The sequence below is a fragment of the Cibotium barometz genome, chromosome 21 (genome assembly GCF_041138505.1).
Source record: "Cibotium barometz isolate CiBa-2024 chromosome 21, ASM4113850v1, whole genome shotgun sequence".
Lineage (NCBI taxonomy): Eukaryota > Viridiplantae > Streptophyta > Polypodiopsida > Cyatheales > Cibotiaceae > Cibotium > Cibotium barometz.
In genome coordinates, this window is record NC_141066.1 from 49,216,921 (window position 1) to 49,244,506 (window position 27,586).

Below are 27,586 nucleotides of genomic sequence, written 5' to 3' on the forward strand. Positions count from 1 at the left end.
AAAGAAGCATATTCACCCTCCCAGCCTTGACTGTTTTGCAAGCAAAAACTAGGGTTTCCACCTATTCTCCATTCTCTCCGTGTCTTCCAAGCAACTTCTAATCGTCTGTTCTTCGTCCGTGTTTTTCCTGCTTGTTCTGTAGCCTTTCCAGTTCTCAGATTAGTACTTCTTATGTTTCCCAACCCACCTGCAAACGAGAGGAACCTCCGCTGTGCTTCTTATGGATTTCTTGTTCAGAATCGCAATGTAAGTCGAATTGATTAGCAGATTACGCTTGATTAACTGGTTTTTACTGCTATTGTCTTACGTAAGATTTTCTCAACCCACCTGAATGATTGAATCAAGTTGATCAGCACATCAAGCTAACTGGTATTTACTGCTATTGGCTTAAGGTTTTCTCAAGCCACCTGCAAGATCAAGTCAAGAGGATTAGCAGTTTAATTGTTTTTACTGCCATTGGCTTAAGGTCTTCTTAAGCCACTTGAATCATTTACTCTGGATCAGATTTTTGAGCCGTACTATGGTTTTGTTCCAGATTGGCTTTGGGATACATCTATCCAGCCTACAAGTGCTTCAAAACCATAGATTCTAGCAAGCCTAAAATTGAGCAGCTGCAGACGTGGTGTCAATACTGGTAAGTCATAGCCTTGTGAAAAATTAGGTGGCTTTCTGTTATAGCATCTGATATTTTTTACTCGACAGTATTGACTGAATGTCTATATAGTTTGTTGCATTACAAAATTGCGCAAAAGATACACATGTGTGTGTGTAAATGATATTTTTATTCCATACTATTGATCGAATGCCTATATTTGAAAAAGATGGTTTAGTACAAAATTTCTCGAGAGATACACATGCTAAGTTTTGTTTGTGTGTGCAAGAGAGAGAGAGAGAGAGGGAGAGAGAGAGAGAGAAAGAAAGAAAGTTATATTAACGTCTTCAAAAGACCTAAAGGGTATATGAGACCAAAATGATGTGTACAGTGTCCGTGAAATCTCATCATGGATGAAATAAGAAAAAGTAATAGTAAACTAAATATGAAAACTGAAAGCTAAGATATGAAAATCTAGAGTCTACTATGCTAGGTATAGCAAGGGCCCATCTAGGATGTATCATGGGTGATACAAGAAGGCTAGAGATGTCGATAGTCCGTTGTGACTGCCCAATGGCGGGCTAGGATCTCTTGAATTCGAGGTTGACGACATGGGGGTGGTCGGAGTCCGACGGGGCGAAGGCGTCTAGCTCTCTTGAGTGTGTGCGTGCCTGATCTAATGTGACCCCCATGGCCCTACTACGAGGGGGTAGTGTGGTATAGGCTCCCGTATCCACTGTGATGGGCTCTGGTGTCTCCCTATCCACCTCTCTAGGCTGGAAAAAACTAGTGATGGTAAGCTAAGAGGAGGGCTATTGGGAGCAAGGATCTTTGAGTAGTGACTGTGTGTGTGTCACCCGAGCTCCAATAGGAAGAGTCCAAGGCACCTGAGATCTATGATCCGGGATAAGGGTCCAAAGCCCTCTCTGAATAGACAGTGAAATCTCCCTCTGATCCCATAGTAGACTAGGCAGTGGCAAAACATAGTGCAACTCTGACTCAACCCTCGTTTGATAGAGTCTACATGTCGTGTCCTCTCTCGATATCCGCTCACATGAAGGCATCAAGATAACTTGGTCTCTGGCCTCTATATAACTTGGCGAGAGAGAGAGAGAGAGAGAGAGAGAGAGAGAGAGAGAGAGAGATGTATTAATGTCTACAAAGGAACCAAAGAGTCTATCTTACAAAAATTGTGTTGCAATAGTTACATGAGGTAACTGAGTCATGGAAGATAAAAAAGAACAAAACTAGCTGCCCATACAATGCTAATCATGTGAGTACAAGGTAGCTTGTGGTTGATAAAAGAAACACCCACATCATTGATACAAGGTATCATCCAAAATAGAGCAAGGGGGCGAGGGGGTGGTGGTGGATAGTTTGTGTTGGAGCTTCATCTATAACCTTTGTAGCATGCAATAGGTTGATCGTCGTAAGCGCAACAAAGACTTCTTTATACCTGGGAGTTTATGCAATTCGACTTTACTTGAGAGAGGAGAGAAGAGAGAGAGAAGATAGATTCAACACAGTATTGGGTTCCAATTACCAACTGAAGCGCGCGCGCCCCCCCCTCCCCCCTCCCCCCCCCCTCTTCTCCCCTCTGCATGCTAGCAATAGTATCCAAAGTTGCAAAAGGAGAGTTTGGGACAATGTTTGCCGAGTTGCTTCAATCTCCGCTTCATTATCTGGAGATATACCCAATTCCCTTCTTTAGAGTTGACATCTCGTCTTGACTTGTTGGCTGAGAGGGAAAAAGGACGAAAGTGTCACAAAATTCCTCATTGCTTCTATTTTATACTGCACATGTGTGGCATATGGAGCTTGACATGACAATACGTGTATGGCTTGTAGAGCTTGACATGGTGTGACAGTACATGTATGGCTTGTGGAGCCTGACATGGTGTGTTTTTCCCAGACTAGCTATCCTGGTGATTACCTGTACTTATGTTTTGGGAAGTTTCCGAAAGGATTTTGGATCCCTGAACATTTTACCTGATTGATACAACTAAGCAAATGGGTGTTTCTTCCAGTTTGGTTGCACTCATTTGTGTGCATGACCTTAATTTTATATTTGGATGACTTGTCTTGTTTGCTTGGACAATGCTTAGATTATTGCCCTTATTGTCCATGGGCTGGGGACGCCTGGGCACCTTGTGGACGAGCATGTGCACACTTGTTTTGGACTGATAGGTGGTCCACATGTGTTTTACAAGTGGTAAGTGTCCCTGAAAACTCAATTTACAGTTCTATGTTTTCACATGCTAATATTTATTGATGCAGGTCTACATTCACTTATAAGTGACCGGGCAAACTTATAAGTTGTACACATTGGGCAAGACTTTTTAATACACATGGTGGACAAAGACGGGCACTAGATAGTTTATGGGCTGATTGCTTGCAGGCGCCTTCCTCTGGACCTAAAAAAGCACATGATTGGATATTTCTAGTGGAGAAGCTCTATTACTGGAGGTGAAGTGGAGTTAGGGCTGGTTGCATGCTTTCCAAGTGGCTCTTGGCAGTTGGTCGACCTGTTTTGGAGAGTAGAATCTGCTGGTTGTCGTGATAAAAACTCTCCTGTGTGCTGGTCGACTGTTTTTTGGGAGCCTTCCCTTGTGTGGCCGACTACTAACATGCATTAAAAGCTGCTGGTCGACTTCCTGGTGGAGCCTGTGTGCTGGTCGACTTGTGGACTGTGCCCTATGTGCTAGCCGACTCCTTCTAGCATGAAAAGATTGCTGGCCGACTCCTGCTAGAAGATATGAGGGCTGGTCAACTGCTGGTTCAGCCCTCTGGTGGCTGGTTGATTTGCTCTATGGGCTTTGCAGGGTTGAAGAAAACGACACAGGGCTGTCCTGGGCTGATGGGGGAACACTGTGGGCTGTCCATGGCTGCCCTGCATGTGCTTTAAGCTGGGAAAGCTCTCTAGTTCCGTGGGGGAACACTGAATTTAGCATATGTTTTGTTACTGTTTTCATCTTGTACTGGAAGAATCAGGTGCTAGCCAGTGGAGAATCCCTAGGCACCTGCAAGGTTGTATCTGAAGTAGACTCCTTTTTGGGGTCAGCCCATCTTTTGGCCCCTAGTGTGGTGTACTGTGGATAGTTGTCTTCTCTCTCTTCTCTGGCATGTTCATGTGCTTGATCAGTATTCATGATTGTGTCACGTGCATTCCACACTTGGATGCCACGTAGACATATCTGTACAGAAGGTGCAGGACTTGGGATGGTAAACTGGTCCGATGTGAGCCCGGTCACTTATAAGTGAATGGACTATGCACGATGTGTTTCACGTCAGTTGGTTAAAGCCATATGTAGGTCCGATCCCTTCAGAAGTCAGGTGTGCATTGTCTTGCACATGAGTCCAAGGTCAGGTGTGCACTGTCCTGCACATGAAACAGTGCCAGTCCACGCTGTGAGTCTCCCTCTGGAATTTTGTCAGTGATTTTGTGTATTTGGTATGGTACTGGATGCCAGATCATTGTGTAGACAAGTTAGGGTTTGCATATAGGAAAGGGGCCAGCCCATAGGGCTATCCCAAGTACTTGTGCGGGCATGGGGACAGTGTAAAACCACCCCCATGAGGGCCAGGAAGGCCTTGGCTGTACCCACCAGCCATGGGAGGGCCATAGGAGTGCTTTAGGACAGCCCTAGGGCTCTTACAAGGGTAACCAACTTGTGTCATGAAGTCGTTCAGGGCAGCTCTTCTCCATGATGCCCATGACGCCATTACTGGTGGTCATAGGGGCATGAATTCGACTATGGAAAAATTGGAACGACAATATTATTCGCCAAGGATGAGGCGAGATGTGTTTACATATGTACAACGCTATGATATTTGTCAAAAGGTGAAAGCTCCTCGTGGGAAGAAGATAGGGTTATTACAGCCCTTGTCAATTCCTGAGGGTCCTTTCCAAGATATTTCCACAGACTTTGTCACGAATCTGCCTCCCAGTCTGAGTAAGCGTAATGCTCAGTGCTTAACTATAGTTGATAGATTTAGCAAATTTGTTATGCTTATTTCTTGCAAGGTCAATGTGACCACCGAGGATGTTGCCCAATTGTTCATTCAACATTGGTACCCGATTGGCGGGATTCCTAGGACCATAGTGTCAGATCGAGATACCAAGTTTACCAGTCATTTTTGGAGAGCATTGTTTGATAACTTTGGTACTAAATTGAATTTTTCCAGTGCATTCCATCCACAGATGGATGGCCAGACAGAGATATACAACCAGTTGGACTTTGATGTACTGAAGTGTTATGTCCACAATCAGCAAGGTAAGTGGGAATCTTATTTGCCTTTAGTTCAAGCTGTTTTGAATGTGAAACCGATCCCGTCAAGTGGGACAGACTCCGTTGGACATCCACACGCTCAATAGCACAACTTTAAAACCACAAATATGAAATGGACAACTTAAAACAACTTGAAATTTAAATGAAATGAAATGGAAAATGGACACCAGCACTGGGGCCGGAACGGGCCGACCCCCCCCTCAATATATGATATATTTATTGGGAGTATTTAATGAATACAATGCTCCATGGGTTCTGAGAACCAGATAATGTCCATGTACATATGAAAACAGTACCAAACAAATAGCTCGAATTTCGATGTAGAAGCTCGAAGCAGATCGACCACTGGTGTGGTCCAATCGCTACGGTCCTGTGCTTTCACTGGACTCCGCGGAGAGCACCACACTGGTGTTCCGAGACCACGCACAGACAGGCGCTCTCGTACTAACGCCTGGCTCTCCCGATCTCAGCACCTTTGGATCGAGGTTCGCCCATATAGCTTGGACAACCCGGCACCGAACGGGTGTAGGCCGAGCGGGACGAATCTTTTACCAGATTTAAACATATAATACTTTACTCAAATCTGAAAATCACTTACTTGTAGATGGTTGATATGAAACCAATACTTGTAGTATGATGAAGTCTTCCAGGTGATGCGAAGTCCCTTTGATGAAGACTCAGTCGCCTCGTGGTGAACCACCAAGGCAAGTACCACCGCAAGAAATAACAGCCACCTGTTGTGAAAGAAGGAGAACCCACTTGGAGGAGAGGCCTGGCTGCAGTGGAGAGAAGATGGCCCACGTTTGCTTGCAAAAGAACAAGACAACGCAGCCAGTGGGTAAATAGCCGCCAGATAAAGGGTTTAGCCGCTTGTGGGAGAAAGGGCACCTGTATGCTGTACACAGGCGCCTGGCTGCAGTACAGTTGCTGCCTGTAGTACAGATGCGCAGCCACCTAGGAGGGAACAGAGATGCGACCTGAAGTGGGGCAGCTGCCTGTGAGGAAGGGCACCTGGCTGAAGTGTGTGCAGTCGGCTGGGAGAGTATAGGAGCCGCCAGCAGTCAGGTGTAGTCGCCTGTATGAGCAGCAGCCTGTAGGAGATGGCGTAGAGGAAGCAGCCGCCTCAAAGAAGCATGCGCAGCCTGTGTGTAGCACACCTGCAATCTGTGCTGACCGCCTGTAGAGAGTTTGGCGCAGGCAGCAGCAGCATAAGCACCCCCAGCAGCAAGCGTAGCAAAACTCCAGCCGTCAGGAAGCTTACGAGGGGTGATGAAGCAACGCCAGGAAGAAGTGATGGGATTTTTACGCTTGAAGGGGTAAACCTTTTTAATAAAATTTAATGTGAAGGTACAACTCAAGATTTCCACGCTTGCATGAAAGGGGACTAGTGGGGGTTGGTGACCATGCCCACCCCCACACTCACTTAAAAGTGAGGCTCCCCACCTTGGCCCCTAAGTGGGTGCCCAAAGAGGGTGCCCACTTTTAAATGAGTGTGAACCCCTAACCTTATAAAACAAAGGGGTTAGAATTAAATAACATTAAACAACATGTACCATATACTTACCACCTGTTCACATGCACTGAAACTCGTCAGAATACAGAGCAGACTTCACGACTCACTGGCAGGCGTCCCCGCTCAGTAAGTAACACGTCAGGCAGGCAAACACACAAATACATGTCATGCGAAAACAGTTTCAAGCATGCAAATCATGTGTGCATGTGCAAATAGTAACATGGACATATCTCCCGTTCATGGAACATGTACAAAATATCTGTCGGCACAGAACTGGCACGACATAAAACATAAAAACCTGGTCTTCCTATGGAGTGACAGTCCCATAGGTAAGACACAGTTCCAGGCACGAGTTTCCCTATGGTGTGACAGTCCCATAGGCAAAACACGGCACGAATACTGGCTCTTCCATGGCGTGACAGTCCCATGGATCGAGCACAGTCCAGGTCATACACGGGTGGCACTGATCTGGCTCCCGACCATACGACACCATCCTGCTAACACACGGGTGGCACCAGTCTGGCTCCCGTCCATGTCAGCAAAATACTGGCCTCTTCACATGAGACACCGGCCTGGCCTCAAGTGAACGAGACGTAAAAACTAGGAATGGACCAAATGGTCGGCCAATTGGTGACATCCCCCCGGGCTTCTAAAGAGTTGACCTCAACTTAAAAGCCTCAAGATATGCCTGCAACAATTGCGGATAATCTGCAAAGTAATCTTCATTTACCCATTTGGCATCAATAGGCAAATAATTCTTAAACTTCACAAGGTATCTCCTGGAAAGCTTTCCGGCAGGTAGCTTTCTCTCCTTGTGAAAAACAATCTGTTCTGGCTGGAGGATCTCCTCAAGCTCTTCAATTTCTGGCGGATCTTCTGTGACAGGCTCATCAGGATCTGGCCCCACATATTTCCGAAATAGACTCACATGAAAAGCATTGTGAATCTTCCAATGACTAGGTAAAGCAAGTCTGTAGGACACTTCATTGATCTTGTGAATCACCTTGAAGGGTCCATAATAGCGAGGAGAAAGCTTAGGATATGATCCTTCTCGTCCTGGCCTCTTCCGAAGCCTAGCCTTCTCAAATTTCAGCAATACCCAATCACCTTCTTTGACTTCCATGTCCCTTCTATGCTTGTCAGCAGCCTTTTTATGCTTATCCTGAGATCTTGCAATGGCTGTCCGCACCTGACCAAAGGCAACATCCAAACATATTCATCAGCTGCAAAAATCTCGTCCTTTGTACGAAGGATGGGTGGCAAGACCACTCTGCCATAAATAACCTCAAATGGAGCCTTTCCTGTGGAAGCATGGATCGTATTATTGTAGGCAAACTCAACAAGTGGAAGATACTTCTCCCATGCACTCTTTTGATCTGCCACATAACACTTCAACAAATCCAACACGGCTGAATTTGCAGCTTCACTTTGGCCATCCGTTTGGGGATGATAAGCTGATGAAAACTCAAGCTTAGTACCCATATTATCAAACAAAGCCCTCCAAAATAGGCTTGTAGTCCTGGGATCTCTATCCCCAACAATGGATTTGGGCATACCATGATGCTTGAAAATATTAGCAAGAAAAAGCTTTACCATATGATCAGCTTTGATGGTTTTCTTGACGGGCAAGAAGTGAGCTTGCTTGCTAAACCTATCCACAATAGTCCAAATAGCATCATTCCCATGCTGGGATCTAGGCAAATCCATAATAAAATCCATCGTGATACTTTCCCAAGGTTGCGAGGGAATAGGCAATGGCTGAAGCAAACCTGGAGGCTTTTGCCTATCAAATTTCACCTTTTGGCAAGTGATACATGCACGCACATAAGCCTCAATGTCTTTACGCATGCTTGGCCAAAAGAAATACCTCTGAATCATGTGAGTAGTAGGCATAATACCTCTATGACCAGCATATGGTGGAGCGTGACATTCGTCCATAACCTTTGGACGCAAATCCTTCACCACACATAGGCAATTATCCTTCATTAGATAACCCTCATTGATAACATAAGAGGCATGTGAATGACCAGCCATCAAATCAGTCCATATATGGCAAAAATCAGCATCCAAATGATACAAATCTCTCATAGCAGATAGATCTCCATGAGAGGTCACTGAGACTGCAGCAATATAAGGCCTCCTAGATAGTACATCGGCCACCACATTTTTCTTTCCTGGAGTATGCACAATCTGAAAATGAAACATGGAAAGAAAGTTTGCCATTCTCATCTGCTTCTCTGAAAGCTTGGTTTGAGATAGAAAGTATCTCAAGCTTTGATGATCTGTCTTGACTACAAATTCAGCCCCAAGAAGGTAGTGTTTCCAAATCTTTAAGGCGTGAATTACAGCCAAGAGCTCTTTCTCATAGATATCCATATGAAGCTCAGCATCATGCAAACGACGGCTCTCGTATGCAACTGCATGCCCTTCTTGATTTAGGACAGCTCCTATGCAATCACCACAAGCATCACATTCAACCACGAATGACTTGTGCAAGTCAGGAACAATCAATACTGGACCACATATGATCGCATGCTTGAGCTGCAAGAAAGCATCCTGTTCCTTTGAAGTCCATTTGAAAACAGTTTTCTTCTTCGTGACATCATGTAGAGGAGTGGCAATCATGGCGAAATGCCTTATGAAACGCCTGTAGTACGAACATAATCCCAGAAAACTACGTACTTGATGTACGTTTTGCAATTCGGGCCAATTCCGAATAGTCTCTATCTTTGCAGGATCCATTGTAACTCCATCCTTGGATACAATATGTCCCAGATAATGAATCTCTGAAAGGAAAAACTCACTTTTCTTGGCATTGACGAAAAGTTTGTGCTTCCGCAACTCTTCGAACACTGTGACCAAATGAGTTCTGTGTTCCTGCTCATTCTTGGAGAAAACCAAGATATCATCAAAGAAGACTCCTGTAAACTTGCGATGGGGTCGGAATATCCTATCCATCATACGATTAAAAGTAGCAGGAGCATTGGTGAGACCAAAAGGCATTACCAAGAATTCATATAATCCAAAAGCTGTCCTGAATGCAGTCTTATGGACATCTTGTGGCACCACGCGTATCTGGTGATAACCACTCTTCAAATCAAGTCTGCTAAAGCAAGCCGAACCATCAAGCTTATCCAAGATATCATCAATACGTGGAATAGGAAATCTGTTCTTGATGGTAAGACCTTTCTCTAAAAGCTCGTTAACCTGCTTCATAATTTCTTCTTGTTGTGCAGCACTCACTCGGTATGCGGGTTTGTTAGGTGGAGAACTACCTGGCACAAGATCTATGCGGTGATCTTCGGGCCTTTGGGGAGGTAATTCACCTGGCAATGAGTCAGCAAAACAGTCTTTGAATGCATTAAGAAAATTCAGCCTATCATTAGACATAGCATCCACATTTTGATGATTTGGCACAAGACTATCACGCACAAAAACCAAGTACGCTGAAAGACTCTTTTTCATTGCTTTATTAATTTGGATGTGTGATACAACTGGGATAGAATCCCCTTCTTTGCCAGCATCAATAAAGTGCATGCGGCCTTTATGCATAAAAGAAATCATATTAGACTTATAGTCTTTGCGGGGCTCAAGCCTATGGTGCCACGGCTTGCCCAACAATACATCACATCCATTCAGAGGAGCAACTAGGAAATGCTCATTATCAAGGTAGCCCTGTATATGGATACGCAACTTCCCAATCAAAGGGGTAACCTGCACCTCTTTACCAATAAATGCAGCTTCGGCTTCAATCTGAGGTCCCATGTTTTCAACCTCAATACCCAATGCAGCTGCCATTTGCATAGAGATGAAATTGTCAGTTGCACAGTCATCAAACATAAAGAGTGCGGGTTGATCCTTGATTTGCCCCCAAGCCTTGCAAACCATACGCTCTTTTGCATCATGACCTGTATTACCTTGCACATCAGGAACTGCATGAACATTTGCTTTGGTGTGCTTGTCCTCGTGCTTTGGTTTGCGATCTGGGCATTGCCGAAACATGTGGTCTTTGCTACCACAAGAAAAGCATTTTCCATCCTTAGCATATTGCTCTCTTTGCTCCGGGGTTAGGCCAAATTTGTTCTTTCTTGGGCCCTGTTCTTTAGATGTGTTATTTTCAGCTTTACCACCTTTGTAGGGCTCCCGGAAGTTCTTTTTAGGCGGCTGTCCACCCTTTTGCTGATTTGGGGCAGCCTTGTCCTTTGCCTTGGAACCTCCTTGATCCTGCTTGATCTTGAGCACCAATTGCTCTGTAGCAAGGGCAGAAGCTGTGAGTTGTTGCAACGTATGTTTTGGGTGTAATTCAATACCCGATCTATAAGCAGGTTGCAATCCAGAACGAAACTTCCTCTTTCTTTCATCCTCAGAGATTAGCATGAAGGGAGTCACTTCCAGCAACACTTTCCAAAATTTGTTAACATACTGTTGCACACTCTCATTATCTTTTTGTTCTAGCCTGTCCCACTTTTGAGTGAGAGTTTGCTCTGCATTGGGTGGCAAGAACTGAGCATAAAATCTATCTTTGAATTCCTTCGAAGTAGAGATGGGATCCTTGGTGATCTTTTCGGTGATCCACCAATGGGCAGCAGTCCCTTTCAGAAACATGCTAGCATGGCGCACCTTCGACTTTTCTGTAAAGTCCTCATCGCTAAAAGCAATGTCGAACTGTGCCACAAATGCTAACACCTTAGAGGCATCATGTTCACCATGAAAGACATCAAATTTGACAGATTTATCACCTGCTTTGAACTCCTTGAGCTTCCTGGCATGAGGCTCATGGTCTTCTCTTTTTCTTTTCCCCTTATCCAACGGGGTAGCCCTGTCTGCATGGGCTCCATGGGCCGTCTTAGAAGCTTCATGGGGCACGGTGGCATGTGCTCCACGAACTCGAAGCTCAGATGCATGTGACTTACCTGCATAAGGCATGGTCTCTCCATGAGACAACTCAGAAGGCAAAATTTTTCTGGAAGTAGACCTGTCACCATGAGATACATATCTTGCATGCATGTGGCTTTCGTGCCCTCCATGAGCACTGGCATACATATATCTGTCAGGCTTAGTGCCTTGCGGAGAAGATGCATGACGAGAGGTGACAGTCACCTCTTCCTTTTGCATAAAAGATTTCAGCCTCTGGGATGCAGGATCTCCATGCTTCAAACGAGGTGGATTTCTGAAAATCAGCTCCCCGTCATCCCCCTCTTTGATATCTCCTTTGCGAAGGAGATAGGCAAGTGCCAACTCTCTTGGTTTCTTGCCCACTTCACGAGCCATTGATTCAAAGGTTACATCAACCATAGCATCAGCCTTCCTGGCTTCAATAGCACTTTGCAAATGTGGATCTTCATGCAAAAACTTCAATTCTTGCTCTTGAGCCTGCAAAAGTTTTCTCATATGTTCCATTTCAGCTTTCATAGCATCAGGGTCTTGTTCAAGCATAACTGTCTTTCCTGGAGACAGTTGACCTTTGGATTCACTATCCATCTTTCAAGGGGCTTGTGCCTACCTCGCAGGGCATCAGACCCACGAGAAGCACTAGAGGGACCCCTCGAATTTGGTACTTCCAAAGGGTTGCCTTGGCTGTCCATTGTGTTCAAAGTTTGCTAAAAGCGGGATGTCCAGTACACAGGTTCGTTTCCCCACTAGGAAGAGGGAAACAACCGTGCTCTGATACCAATGAAACCGATCCCGTCAAGTGGGACAGACTCCGTTGGACATCCACACGCTCAATAGCACAACTTTAAAACCACAAATATGAAATGGACAACTTAAAACAACTTGAAATTTAAATGAAATGAAATGGAAAATGGACACCAGCACTGGGGCCGGAACGGGCCGACCCCCCCCTCAATATATGATATATTTATTGGGAGTATTTAATGAATACAATGCTCCATGGGTTCTGAGAACCAGATAATGTCCATGTACATATGAAAACAGTACCAAACAAATAGCTCGAATTTCGATGTAGAAGCTCGAAGCAGATCGACCACTGGTGTGGTCCAATCGCTACGGTCCTGTGCTTTCACTGGACTCCGCGGAGAGCACCACACTGGTGTTCCGAGACCACGCACAGACAGGCGCTCTCGTACTAACGCCTGGCTCTCCCGATCTCAGCACCTTTGGATCGAGGTTCGCCCATATAGCTTGGACAACCCGGCACCGAACGGGTGTAGGCCGAGCGGGACGAATCTTTTACCAGATTTAAACATATAATACTTTACTCAAATCTGAAAATCACTTACTTGTAGATGGTTGATATGAAACCAATACTTGTAGTATGATGAAGTCTTCCAGGTGATGCGAAGTCCCTTTGATGAAGACTCAGTCGCCTCGTGGTGAACCACCAAGGCAAGTACCACCGCAAGAAATAACAGCCACCTGTTGTGAAAGAAGGAGAACCCACTTGGAGGAGAGGCCTGGCTGCAGTGGAGAGAAGATGGCCCACGTTTGCTTGCAAAAGAACAAGACAACGCAGCCAGTGGGTAAACAGCCGCCAGATAAAGGGTTTAGCCGCTTGTGGGAGAAAGGGCACCTGTATGCTGTACACAGGCGCCTGGCTGCAGTACAGTTGCTGCCTGTAGTACAGATGCGCAGCCACCTAGGAGGGAACAGAGATGCGACCTGAAGTGGGGCAGCCGCCTGTGAGGAAGGGCACCTGGCTGAAGTGTGTGCAGTCGGCTGGGAGAGTATAGGAGCCGCCAGCAGTCAGGTGTAGTCGCCTGTATGAGCAGCAGCCTGTAGGAGATGGCGTAGAGGAAGCAGCCGCCTCAAAGAAGCATGCGCAGCCTGTGTGTAGCACACCTGCAATCTGTGCTGACCGCCTGTAGAGAGTTTGGCGCAGGCAGCAGCAGCATAAGCACCCCCAGCAGCAAGCGTAGCAAAACTCCAGCCGTCAGGAAGCTTACGAGGGGTGATGAAGCAACGCCAGGAAGAAGCGATGGGATTTTTACGCTTGAAGGGGTAAACCTTTTTAATAAAATTTAATGTGAAGGTACAACTCAAGATTTCCACGCTTGCATGAAAGGGGACTAGTGGGGGTTGGTGACCATGCCCACCCCCACACTCACTTAAAAGTGAGGCTCCCCACCTTGGCCCCTAAGTGGGTGCCCAAAGAGGGTGCCCACTTTTAAATGAGTGTGAACCCCTAACCTTAAAAAACAAAGGGGTTAGAATTAAATAACATTAAACAACATGTACCATATACTTACCACCTGTTCACATGCACTGAAACTCGTCAGAATACAGAGCAGACTTCACGACTCACTGGCAGGCGTCCCCGCTCAGTAAGTAACACGTCAGGCAGGCAAACACACAAATACATGTCATGCGAAAACAGTTTCAAGCATGCAAATCATGTGTGCATGTGCAAATAGTAACATGGACATATCTCCCGTTCATGGAACATGTACAAAATATCTGTCGGCACAGAATTGGCACGACATAAAACATAAAAACCTGGTATTCCTATGGAGTGACAGTCCCATAGGTAAGACACAGTTCCAGGCACGAGTTTCCCTATGGTGTGACAGTCCCATAGGCAAAACACGGCACGAATACTGGCTCTTCCATGGCGTGACAGTCCCATGGATCGAGCACAGTCCAGGTCATACACGGGTGGCACTGATCTGGCTCCCGACCATACGACACCATCCTGCTAACACACGGGTGGCACCAGTCTGGCTCCCGTCCATGTCAGCAAAATACTGGCCTCTTCACATGAGACACCGGCCTGGCCTCAAGTGAACGAGACGCAAAAACTAGGAATGGACCAAATGGTCGGCCAATTGGTGACACAATGATTCTTTTTCTTGAGCTATTGACAGGACTCCATATGAGGCAACGTTTGGAAGACCTTTCGAGTCGTTTTTGAACAGGACCTCGTCTTCAGTACCTGAAGGGAACAGAGTGACGGAATCTTACCAGGAGATTTTAGAGTCAGTAAAAGACAGGTTGGCTAAAGCACAAGAGGCCTACACTCGACAAGCCAATAAAGACCGAAGGGATATGAAGTTTTTGGAAGGGAATTGGGTTTATCTTCGGATTATGAAGCAAAGGGGGCAAGCGATGCCCAAAGTTGTCTTTCATGAACTTCGGACCCTTTCCCATCCCGAAAAAGATCAATGAGGTTTCCATGCAGCTAAAGCTACCTCCGAGTTGGACTATGCACGATGTGTTTCACGTCAGTTGGTTAAAGCCATATGTAGGTCCGATCCCTTCAGAAGTTAAAGACCAGGCAGAACCAGATATTGTTGATGAAGCAGAAGTTATGGTTCCAGAACAGATCCTTCTGCACCGTTTCAAGCATGGCTCTGGCCGAAGGCAAAGACAGTTCCTTACGAAGTTTCACGATCGAGAGACCCACGAAGCGGTATGGCTTGACAAAGAGTTTTTCTGCCTTTTTAGCCAGCCGACTGCTGTCCAACAGGGGTATAAATACCCAGCCCATAGCTCTTTCCATTCATCTCATAATTCACCAAGAGCTAAGGCTAATCAAAGGGCCAGGACAACCAAGGATTTGCTAACGCAAAAGGGATGAAGGATTGCAGGTCAAGGGCAGAGTTATCTCAGCCAAGAAAGGTTAAGTTTTTTGTATTTTCTTTTCAGATTTGCATCATTCTAATAAAGCAAATACACCATTCGTGGTGGGGACCCTACAGAGGGTGTTTGGGACCCAATACTGTGTCCGCTTCTCCCTCTCTCTCTCTCTCTATTTTTTTGCACATCTACATTTAGTTTTGTGCGTTATTTTCGTCGCGACGACAAGTGTGCTGTTTTCTGAGCTTTGAAGTTACCGATCTCCCCCTAAGCTTCCGCATGTTACAGATTGATAAGATTTCCATATTACGATTGCCCTTCTGTTACATTATGCCATACATGTTACTAGATATGGCTCTAAGGAGTCATTATCCGTGAAAGACGGTTGGGATGCTGAGGTAGCCCTCGTCTTATTGTTGCACTTTGAAAGGAATTACCTTTGGTTTAAGCGGCAGTGAGCGTGTGGAAAGACTTCGTGGCCCTCCTGTCTGGGGGCACTGTTGCACCCTTGGAGTCTATTTAGTATGATTCTTGGAAAGCTGGTAGGGAGCGATTCCGGGGCACAGAAATTCTATTTCTATCTAAAGACTCTGGTAAATACATCATGGCTAGCCATTTAGATCAATCTGTGGAGGATTCTATCACTCGTCTTCGCCACATGCAAGAAGAGGATAGAGACAGAGACCGAGTTGGAGCTTTGGCAGGTAACGATTCACAGTTAGCTACTAGGACTGAAGATCAACAAGATCTTGATGCTTTTGATGAACGAGCCTGAAGAGCTCCGTGCTTTACAAAGGGACCCGGATGTACAAAGGGTTATTGAGTCCAAGTCTCAAGTTAAGGCAGATGTGATGCAATTGTTTAATAGATGGGGGATTGAGAAACCTCGAGAGTTGGTTGTTGCCTATTTGAAAAGCCTTGGCGATGTTGTTTCCGATGATGAGGGCAAGTGGGTTTTCACATGGCAATCTCGTAGGCAATCCTGTGAAGGGACTTTTGATGATGTTGTGAGAGGGCATGGAGCCTGTGTTAAAGTTGCACAATGCGGAAGCAAAACATAGGGGAGAGGGAGAGCAAAGGAGAAAGGGAGACATCAGACAATGAACATCATGTTATGTAGCAAGAGGCTTTTACAATGGCAATATCAGCCAGCAAATAGTGTAGAACATGTACCTATGAATAGCTTAGATGATTAACAAGTGAATATGGGAGGGCCCCTTTTATAGTGATGCTGGGAAGTGGCGGATAGCCCACGACCTACTAAAAAGAAGATAAATGGATAAAACCTCATATATAGGTATCCCACAAATACACTGAAGTCTGAGATGCACAATTTCTAACACCCTCTCTGTAGCTCATAGTGTGCAAGAGGTTGAAGAAGATAAGCTGATGAAGATGCAACCATGAACACTCCAATATTGCGCACTACCAGATTTACTTCGAAAAGAGCACCTGCCAACCTGACTTCTCGAAACAAAATGCCACCCTGAACAACAAGGAACTTTGCTTGGCTCTGAATTCCCACACAAGTGTGCAGTGAACTCCAAGAATAAAATGATGAGCTGCTAGACACACTGCAACCATTATTTCCCAACAGTGGATTGTGAACACATCACGTCACAAAAACCTCGAACAATGAACTTGGAACTCATCCAGTCTATAATCTCTGCTACACCAAGATAGACGTGGAACACATCCAGTCTATAACTCCAAAATGAACTTGTCTCGCTCGATATTTTTAATGCTTGGAACTCCAACTCACGGATCCCATGCACCAGAAATGGAGCTACTAACAGCCCCCTCTCCCGCCCACAAGCCTCCTTTGGCTGGAAGCACATGGGGGAGAACTGAAACCAGACGGGAACTCGGATGCAATGGACAGACACGTCAGATGCCGACAAAGATATGAAAACACAACGGAAATAACCATATACAATGCCAAAGAGAACACAACACTGAGGCGGAACGGCCGCCCCCCCTAGGAACTGCTTTATTCCAATGAATAAATAGATACAAATAAACCAAGGTGCGGGTGCAGTCCTGCACCGGATTTTTCACAAAGCTCAGCAAGCACTTGCTCAAAGATCCAGGGTACCGTCATCAGCACCACAAACTAGTGCAAATCAGCCTCGATCAATAACTCGGTATGGTATCAAATCGAACCTTGAAATCTGTTCCAGAACAGCCCTCAGAACGGAGCGTCAAATCTGCCCTAGCAAGGCTCTCAGAACAGTTACCAGATTTCTCCAAAACGGTCGGTTGTACCTGTTGTATGGCCAGCAAAAAGATCAGCTTGCTGTCCCTTCTGTACGACCAGCGAACTAAAGAGAGTGGAAAAGCTGCCGCCTGTTGTCCCCTTCTGGACGACCAGTAAACTAGGAAGAGAGAGAGAGAGAGAGAGAAAGAAAGAAAGAAAGATTTTGGAAAAACTCTATATGAGAGAGTTGTAGTGTTTTTGGAGTACTACAATTTTGTCTCTTTGAGTCGTTCGTGATTTTGTCATTTATACCATCAAAAAGGAGCCCAAATATGGTTTTTGGTCATTTTCGCGCTGTTTTTTAAAAAAAATCATTTGTAATGCTTTTCGGGCTGTTTTTGCCTCGATTTTTGGGTCAAATTTTGAGGCTGCTGGTCCGAGACCAAAACGACTTCCAAAAGACCGAACTCGGCCTATGAGACAAATCGGTGTACCTGTATGGGGTATCCTCTGTCATCTCAACAAAATGAAAAAGTACTGAACTAAAAAGCTGAATCTGGGTGTGCAATAAGTACAATGAGTGGTGAAGGGGATGGAGCTCTACTACTAGGAGAATGCAAAGCTATATGCATGGAGTATACAATCATGATATGCAACCTAGCTAGCTCCATCCTGTACCATACTGGGGGTATAAAATGGTATACATCAATGAAGGGGGTGTCCACAGCTCCCTGAAGAACATGCCTGGGTGTGCTCTGAAGCGAGCCAGTCACTCCGCACCCTCTCTGTGAAACTGAGCTCTGATCTCGGTCATCTCTCTCTCGTATAGGCGTGGTGTCCGAAAGCCAGGTGTCCTCTGTCTCCTGCGGGCTCTGAATGTCTCTGCTCTCTGGAGAGCAATTCCCTGCCGTGTAGGGGCTGGGAGTGGGATGGATCTCTAAAAAAATGTAGTAATCTGTGTCTGTCGTCCCCCCTCTGGAGCTGTCTGAGCCTGTAATGATCTCTCTGTGGCGCTGTATGTCTAGAATGAATCTCCCCAATATGTGTTGGTCTGCTGCCTCAAAGATCTAGCGTAGGGAATGTGGCTCTCTGAATAAAATGGGATATCTCTCTCTGATGGCTGTATATGCTCTGCATCTGCATACATAATGCTCCTCACTCTCCACCTCCTCTGCACAATCTGCATACCCTCTCCTCTCGGGGGATCCGTGCTGCTCTGCCAGTCTCAATCTCCAATCGGTGTGATGAAACTCTAAGCTGACCAATAGCCACTCGGGAGCCGTGTGGTAAAAAGCCCTCCATGTATCTAGTTCTCTCTATAAATCCATCATCAGTGATACTCATGAAGTGATCTCTGTAGTATAGCATCTTCGGTGGAAGAGGCTGTGTAGGCGATATCCATGTCTCTCGTGTATAGAGCTTCCATAGATCCTGTCTCAATACTCTGTTCCTCTCACTATGAGAGAGACGGATATGTGGTGCATCCCTGTCATACTGGAATGGTGGTAGATGATCCATGTCTAGGCCAGGCTTAGTTCCGTACGCCGTACGGATCTGTTCGTACGTACAAATCGTACCGTACGGTACCGTACGGATCCGTACGATCAGGTACGAATTTCGCCTGTTTCTGCCCGTTGGAAGTAGCCGTTTCTGCCCGTTGGAAGTAGCCGTTTTCTGCCCGTTTTTTTGGTTGTTTGCCTTCATCTCTCGAGTCCTTCTATGAAAGCCTCAAGGACCAAGCCTCTCCTCCATCTACTCCAAGCCTCTCCTCCACCACCCTCCATCTACTCCAAGCCTCAAGCACCAAGCCCCTACTCCAAGCCTCTCCTCCACCCTCCTCCACCCTCCTCCAAGTTCCTTCCATCCCACTTGAACCTCTACTCTAAGTTCTCTTCCTCCAAGCTCTTCCCATACTTCATCTTCTCTACGCTTCAGCCCTTCTCTTATCCATCATGCCTCGGGAGAAGCATGAGGCTTTTGATTTGCATTGCCTCAATGTGGAGAAGGACACCAAGAAGCGACATGCCGATATTGCGGCAAGTCATACACTAGTGAAACAACAAGGCTTCTCCAACACCTTTCGAAGATTGGGAGACAAGTTGCCCCATGCAAGGAGATTCCGCAAAGCATTGCCGATGACATTTCGTGGAAGATGAGCGGCGGCTCAAATTCAAGTAGAGGAGCATCATCAACACGCGCACCGGCACCACCACCGGCACCACCATCGGCACATGATGAAGCGGCCACCGGCTCTTTCATTGGTGTATCCTCCACTGCCACTTCCACGGATGCACGGTCCGCCTCCGCACCGGGCAAAAGGCAAAGGGTGGTGGAGCGTGAAGGGGTGCAACCCTCTCTCCACCAAGTCACGGGTAGTGTGAGAGGTTCGGTTGCATTCCTTAAGGAGCGGCAACGCCTTGCGGAGATAGAGATTGCTCGCACCATTATTGAATGCAATCTTGTCTTCAATGTACTCCAAAAGGAGCAATGGAAGAAGATGGTGACGGCGATTGCAAATGTGGGCCCATGTGAGGGGTGGACGGGGGTCTCTTACACGGCTATGCGCACGAGGAAGATTGATGAAGAGAAGGAGAGAATTGATCGAGCCCTTGACCCGATTCGAGCCGCATGGACGAAGTATGGATGTTCTATTCTAACAGATGGATGGAGTGATCAAAGGAAGCGTGGCATTATCAACATCCTTGTGTCTTGCCCGCTTGGCACATACTTCTTGCGTGCGGTTGACACTGGGAGAAGGGGGAGAAAGACTACCGGGAGTTTTATCTACCGCCATATTAGGCAAGCAATCATAGAGGTAAGCATTATTTTACTTAAGTGTGGCTGATTTTGTCATTTGTGCAAAGCCCTCAACTCATATGATTTATCTACCATGTAGGTTGGGGCTCAAAACGTGGTGCAAGTCATCACCGACAATGCATCAAATCGTCGACGCATGGGCCGCTTGCTTGAGGAGGAATTCCCCACCATTGTGTGGACTCCATGTGCGAGTCATTGCATTGACTTACTCATGGAGGATGTGGCGAAGCTCGGCTGGGTGAAGAGGATTGTGCAACAAGCTACATCTATTGTCAACTTCTTCATGCTAAAGGTGAAGGTGCTTGCTATGTTTCGTGAGCATAGCAAGCTTGACTTGAAGAAGCCATCGGCCACCAGCTTTGCCTACATGTGGCTGGTTTTGGAGCGTCTATACGATGTGAGGCCCGCCCTTCGCCAGACAGTTGTTTCCACCATGTGGAACGATTGGGATGAGCACGTCACTGAAGAGGCCAAGGCCGAGCAGTTGGAGTTCATAGGCCTCCGCCTTCGACATCGGCAAAGGGTGGCCTTCGCACATATGTGAGGCGGGGATCCTCGAGCTCCAATCCCCGCCTTCATGATGATATTCCATTGCCCCCTCATGATGATACCCCACTGCCTAGAGAGCCCTTGTTTGATGATGATGGCAACCTACTTAGCGAGAATGATCCCCAGAGTGTCTCGTCCACCTTCGAAGAGTCCTCTTCAGAGAACTCTCTTGATGGACACTCTAGTAGTGATCATGTTGATGATCATGCAGATGTTGGTGATGATGTAGACTTTTGATATGTTATAGCTCTCTAGGCATTGGGCATCTATCTCCTTCTAGCCCATCGATGATGTATTGTAGTATGTAGTATCATGTATGTACGCATGTTGGCGGTCGCCCATGCCATGAGTTTTTGGCCTATCCTTTTGTAGCAATTTTGTACTCTAATGGCATGATGACATTATGTTCATGGTTCTACTATTTTGTAACTTCTTGTCTACAATTTTTAAGTTAAGGAAGTATTTTTTAAAAAAAAAAACGTACTAATATCGTATCGTACCTCAAAAAATTTTAAGGTACCAATTAGTACCGTATTTTATCGTACCGTACCGTATCGTACCTTTCGTACTAACTAACCATGGTCTAGGCCATGCTTCGAGAACCAATGTGTGACCTGTGCATACCATGATCCTGTGTCTCCTGCCTAAGCCAGCTGTCTAGATGCCTCAAAAGCTTTGTATGACAATCTGTCCTGTGGCATCTCTCTGAATCTGTCTAGCAGGCATATAGTCTGGAATATGGCCTCTGCCATCATAGGGGGCGCAGCAAACTCTGCTCGGATAATGTCATGAGGTACTGACGGTTTGCTGCGTATCATGCATGCCATCATGAGGGCCTGTGGTCTCTCTATCTGTGTCCACCAATGGGTAGCAAGGCCTGGCGCCCATACCGCTGCTCCATACATCAATGCCGGTGTGACTAATGTGTCAAATAGCCACCCCTTCGTCCGAGGCTCCTAAAAATGCGCCTGGTGGCACTGTCTCTCTAGCATAGCCAATGCTGTATATCCCCGTGTCAATCTAGCTCTGGCCGCTGAACCCATGATGAAGCGTGTGGCTGCTGCAGAGAAGGTAACCCCTAGGTACACGTATGATGTCACCACCTCCACCTGGCGTCTTGCGAGAGTGAATGTCAGCTGACTCCTGCCCTGTCTCGATGTATGAAAGACCATAACCTTGGTTTTCCCAAGGTTCACAGTAAGACCCCTCTGTGTGCAGAAATCATTGAGTGCATGTAGATGCTGCTATAGACCACCTGGAGACTTAGACACTAATACAATATCATCAGCATAAAGCATAATATGTACTGAGGTACCTGCTACATCAACCCCATCTCCGCCTCCCCGTGTAATGAAGTCAGCCACCTCATCAATGTATAACCCAAATAGCGTGGGGGAAAGTGGGCATCCTTGCTTCACACCAATGGTGCTAGCAATAGTCTCGGACATACCTCCTGGACATCTGACTTGCCCAAAAACCTGCTCATATAATGCATAGATGCCCCATGTCATATCTGCTGGTATGCCAAGTGACTGCAGGCGCTGAAAGAGCCTCTCTCGTGGTACTGTGTCAAATGCCTTGCGGAAATCCGCAAAGCAGCAATAGAGCTTTCTCTTCCTCACTCTGGCCTGATCAATCATATATCTCAAAGTGAATACATGGTTAGTGGTAGAGAAAGCTCTCCTGAAGCCTCCCTGCCCTGATGAGCGTAAACCTGCTCGCTCAGCATATAAGCTAGCTCTTGCTCCAACACTGCACCATAGAGTTCATTGTCAGTGGTAGAGAAAGCTCTCTTGAAGCCTGCCTGCCCTGATGAGCGTAAACCTGCTCGCTTAGCATATAAGCTAAGCTCTTGCTCCAACACTGCACCATAGAGTTTGGCCAGCACGTGGCCAACCATAACCGTCCTGTAGTTGCTCGGATCGAGCATATCCCCTGTTTTGTGAATCGGCACAATGGTGTGCATCGTCCACTCCACAGGCAAACCCTCTGCTAGTGCCCTGTTAAACAGGTGTGCAAGAAAAGGAGCCAAAGAATCTACTGCATATATGAGATGCTCACCGTGTAGGCCCATATGGTCGGCGGCCCGTCCATGTTGTAAGCGGCGGATAGCTTCCTGTACCATCGAGTGGGTAAAGAAGCTAGCTGTGGTAGGTCGAGGCTCCTGTGGCTGAGGTATAGGTGGCTGTTGTGGGGCGTGGTATAGGCCCTCTGCATATGTGTGCCATGTCTGTGGGTCTGCAATAGGTGTCGGTGTCGGTGTTCGGGGCTCTCTGAAGTGCCGCCATGAGACAGGGCTATCTCTACTCATGAAGAAATGAAAGATCTCTAGCTCCTGTATCTCTGCGAAGGCCCGCCTTTTGCGGCGAGTAAGTCTCCTCATCTCTCTCCTCGACTCCTGCTCTGTGATGGCTCCCAAGGCTCTCTGTATGCGTAATCATGAGTATAGGGCTCTGCACTCGTCATCATACCATCTGTTCTGGGGCATAGTCCCAGATCTCGCAGGCTCTCCTGAGTGTACACGATGTGGGAAGCTCTGTAATGCAGCCGTGTGTAGGAGTGATGCCAGCTGGGCTGTAATGGTATCCATAGGTGCCAGGGGATCCATGAGTAGGAGCCCATCCTCTACTCTGCCAATGTATATGTCTGCCATGTCATGTGTGAAGTAGATGGTAGTGTGTGGCGTCGGTATGTGGGGGGCTGGTGATACTGGTGATTCGGCTAGTGAAAATGCCAAGTATGTATGATCTGCCCCAATAGGACGAGGTGGAATGGAGAATGAGGTGACAAGCTGTGATGCCTCCAAAAACCCCATAATGTAGTCTACCACCGTGCCTCCGGTCTGTGTATGACCCCCATGTGGGAAGCATGTCAGCCCTCCTGATCCCGGCCACTGTAGCATCCCGTTATAAATAACGAGATGATGCCTGGCTCCCAACTCTAGTAAGTGGTCCCCATAATGTCCTCTGTCTGGTCCAGTGTCCTCTGATGCCCGACTAGCCCCTATCTCCTCTGGGTCCACAGTGTGGAGGATCTCCATGTCATCATAGTCATACACCTCACACTGTCTGCTCTGTGTGTGGGCATTGAAGTCGCCCGTAAGAAATACTTCCCCTAGTGTAGAATAATGCATAATCTCCTCTGACAGACAAGTGTATGGCGAGGCTCCTGTCTCCTCCCCCTATGGCATGTCCTCTGTCATGACATAGGAGGATCCTGATGGAGAAAAGTAACATAGAGCTATGTATATAACCCTGTCCTGTGAGAGCTGTAAGCTGATCCACATGTATCTGGCCTCTGGATCCTGTGCTACCACTCAGTCTCCCCTGTAGCTCCCGTCTGAATAGAACTGCTACTCCCCCCGACCCTCTCGAGATACCCTGGCGCGTGGTCCTCCTGTATGCTGACTCCCACTGGAATCCCTCTACTCGAGGTAGCCCTCTCTCTGGGCTCTGATGTGTCTCTGTCAGAAGTATGATGTCTCTCCCCACCATAACATGCTCCAGTCGTCCAGGCTGCACCCATAGTGAACCATTACAGTTCCATACTGCCATGTGTATCTCTGTCAGTGGCCTGGTCTGTGTCCCATAGGCCCCAAACCGCTAATCCATGGGCCGGCCATCAATGATGACCCGACCATCTCGATAGAAGGCCTTCTTGCCTTCTCTCCTCGCGTGTAAGACTCGTGGCATGCAAGTTCTCCTATGCTGCATCCTCGTGAGAGAGAGAGAGAGAGAGAGAGAGAGAGAGAGAGAGAGAGAGAGAGGAAAAAGCTGTCCTGTAGAGAGAGAGAAATTGCTGCTGCAGTCGGCCTGTGGAGAGAGAAAAGCCACTACTGCAGTTGGCCTATAGAGATAGAAAACTGTACGGCCAACAAACTGAGAAAGACTGCTGCCCTTACTGTATGGCTAGCGATGAGAGGGAACAAGAAACTAACTACTGCCCGCCACCTTTGCTACATGCGCATCCTTCACCTCCCTTTTAAAGGAGTCGACCAGCCCAAAATACCTGTGCTTTTTCCCCCTTTTTGCCAAAAGTTGTTGAATATGCCTAAAATACCAGTTTTATGCTTTTCCCAAATTTGTTGGTCAAGTTTGCCATAGGCGCCTCCTTTTGTCCATATAAAATAATAATAAGCCCAGCCCATCTTTAGTGATGTGTGAACACACCATCTTATAAATGTTATAAGTCACTTTATATGTTAAAGATCCCATGCTACTTCCGCTCAGAAGCCATCTTTCGGGCCAAACTTTACTAGTAAATGCTCTAGCTTTCTTCTATGGAAAATCCCCGTTCACACCTTGGTTCCAAACAGTGTGTGAAATGTTGTTCAAAGCTGGTGAGAGGACCAAATTGGTGAGACATCCTCTCCGTCTTATAAGACAGTTGTTCGCAACTGTATAAGCCTGATACCACTGAAATATCCTTCAAATATAGCAGATCCATTGTCCATCAGTAGTATTACATAATTCCAGATCCACGATCCGAAGTCAGATACGGGCACAAGAGCCAACCGTATCAAGAAACTGTATCCATATCTTGAGTCAACTCTGATAATAACCAGACACATGCATAAGAGCCAACTGTGTCCCAAATATCCATAAATCCATAAACAGCTTTTTGAATGTTCACGGATGTTGACTCCTTCCTAGAACATAAGTACGAAGTGAGCACCAGGGTTGCTAGTCTTGAGAAAAATCACACCATGTCAGGCTGCATCTGCCATTCATGTACGGTAAGAAAAGCACACCATGTCAGGCTGTATATGCCATACATGTACTGTCATGTCAGGCTACACAAGCCACACATGTTCTGTCATGTCAGGTTTCATAAGCCACACATGTTCTGTCATGTCAAGCCTCACAAGCCATACATGTTCTGTCATGTCAAGCGTCAGATACCACACATGTTCTTTCATGTCAAGCCTCACTCGCCATATGTTCTGTCATGGCAAACCTCAAAAGCCACACATGTTCTCTTGGCATGTCAAGCCTCACAAGCCATACATGTTTTGTCATGTCAACCCTCAAAAGCCACACATGTTCTGGCATGCCAAGCTTCACAAGCCATACATGTTTTGTCATGTCAAGCCTCAAAAGCCACACATGTTCTCTTGCCACGTCAGTGGGCTCACACCAGAGTCCTTCCTGGGGATCCATCCACATACATGCAAAAGGGATGTATCATGGCATGATCGATGTGAGAAAATCCTTCTGCGCAAAGCAGCCAAAATAAGCACATGTTCACACAAGCCAAGAAATTCTTATTGTTGGAAGGAAGCCTCTGCTTCTGAGAAATCCTAAGCTCTGATACCAATGAAACCGGACGGGAACTTAGATGCAATGGACAAACACTTGAGATGCCAACAAAGATATGAAAACATAGTGGAAATAACCATATACAGTGCCAAAGAGAACACAACACTGAGCCGGAACGGCCGGCCCCCCGTAGGAACTGCTTTATTCCAATGAATAAACATATACAAATAAACCAAGGTGTGGGTACCGGATTTTCCACAAAGCTCAGTAAACACTTGCTCAAAGATCCGGGGTACCAATCAAACTAGTGCAAATCAGCCTCGATCAATATCCTGGTACAGTATCAAATCCAACCTCGAAATCTGTGCCAAAACAGCCCTCAGAACGGAGCCTCAAATCTGCCCTAGAAGGGCTCTCAAAACACCAGATTTCTCAAAAACAGCCCCGGGAAAGCTCTCAAAAACAGTACCAAATTTCTCCAAAACAGTCCTTGATACCCTCAAACACAATCCCTGAATCGATGGTTAGGAGGGAGTGGTGAAGAGAAAAGAATCTGCCTGGCTGCTGTACCACTGTATGGCCTGCTGAAGAAAGAGAGAGCTAAAACCAGCTGCTGTCCACTGTACAACCAGCGCAAGGGAGAGGAGAAGAGCTACCCGGCCTGTTGTAACATTGTATGGCCGGCTTTACCTGCTGTATGGCCAGAAAAAAGATCAACATGCTGTCCCTTCTGTACGTCCAGCGAACTAAAGAAATAAAATGAAATGAAATGTTATATTAACGTCTTCAAAAGGCCAAAGTGACCTATGAGACCAAAGTTACAACCATGTGACATCTGATACATTGTTTGGAAAAGAAAAGAAAGAACTGAAGGTAAGTATCTAGCCCTACAATACATCAGTAGGGAGCATCCGGAAGCAGCAACCAGTAAAGGAAAAAGGTACCATCTGCTGTCCCCTTCTTTACGACCAGTAAAGGAAAAAGCTGTCCTGTAGAGAGAAAAACTGTTGCTGGAGTCAGCCTGTAGCGAGAGAAAAGCTGCTGTTGCAGTTGGCCTGTAGAGAGAGAATATTGCACGAACAGCAAACATCGAAAGACTGCTGCCCTTATTGTACGGCCAACGATGAGAGGGAACAAGAAACTAACTGCTGCCCACCACCTCTGCTACATGCGCATCCTTCACCTCCCTTTTAAAGGAGTCGACCAGCCCAAAATACCTGTGCTTTTTTTCCTTTTTGCCAAAAGTGTCTGAATATGCCTAAAATACCTGTTTTTATGCTTTTCCCAAACTTGTTGGTCAAGTTTGCCATAGGCGCCTCCTTCTGTCCATATTTACATGTTCAAACACACCATCTTTTAAATGTTATAAGTCACTTTATATGTTAAAGATCCCATGCTGCTTTCGCTCACAAGCCATCTTTTGGGCCAAACTTCACTAGTAAATGCTCCAGCTTTCTTCTGTGGAAAATCCCCGTTCACACCTTGGTTCCAGATAGTGTGTGAAGCATTGTTCAAGCCTGGTGAGAGGACCAAATTAGTGACAAGAACTATCTGTATAACTATAAAAGCTGACCATCCAAGTCCCCTGGCTTTTGCAGCCTTGGGGACGCTAGAAGTATCAGAGTCATCATCCTGCATATGATCATTGTCCGTCTTTAAAAACTTGGTCCTGGCCTGGGCTGTACCTCTGAACTTGCAATCCTTGGCCAAATGAACCTGCTTTCCAGAAGAGTAGCAGTGACACCATCCTGTCTGTTGCACTATAGCAAGTGCCTAATCCTATCCACTAGGAGGGAACCTTACCTGCTCTTGAGAAACAAGGATAGATGTCTCCTC

At 46.5% G+C, this 27,586-nt stretch overlaps 1 protein-coding gene across 2 annotated transcripts in view; it reads left to right on the plus strand.

Moving 5' to 3' along the window:
- Positions 1-27,586, plus strand: part of LOC147627296 (HVA22-like protein i) — a 33,922-nt gene continuing 6,336 nt past the window's right edge. For both annotated transcript variants that reach the window (XM_086815932.1, XM_086815933.1), the window contains exons 1-2: positions 1-246; positions 536-634. In XM_086815932.1, coding sequence (XP_086672058.1) covers positions 221-246; positions 536-634 — 125 coding nt within the window. In that variant the 5' untranslated portion in view covers positions 1-220. The remainder of the gene's footprint in view (positions 247-535; positions 635-27,586) is intronic.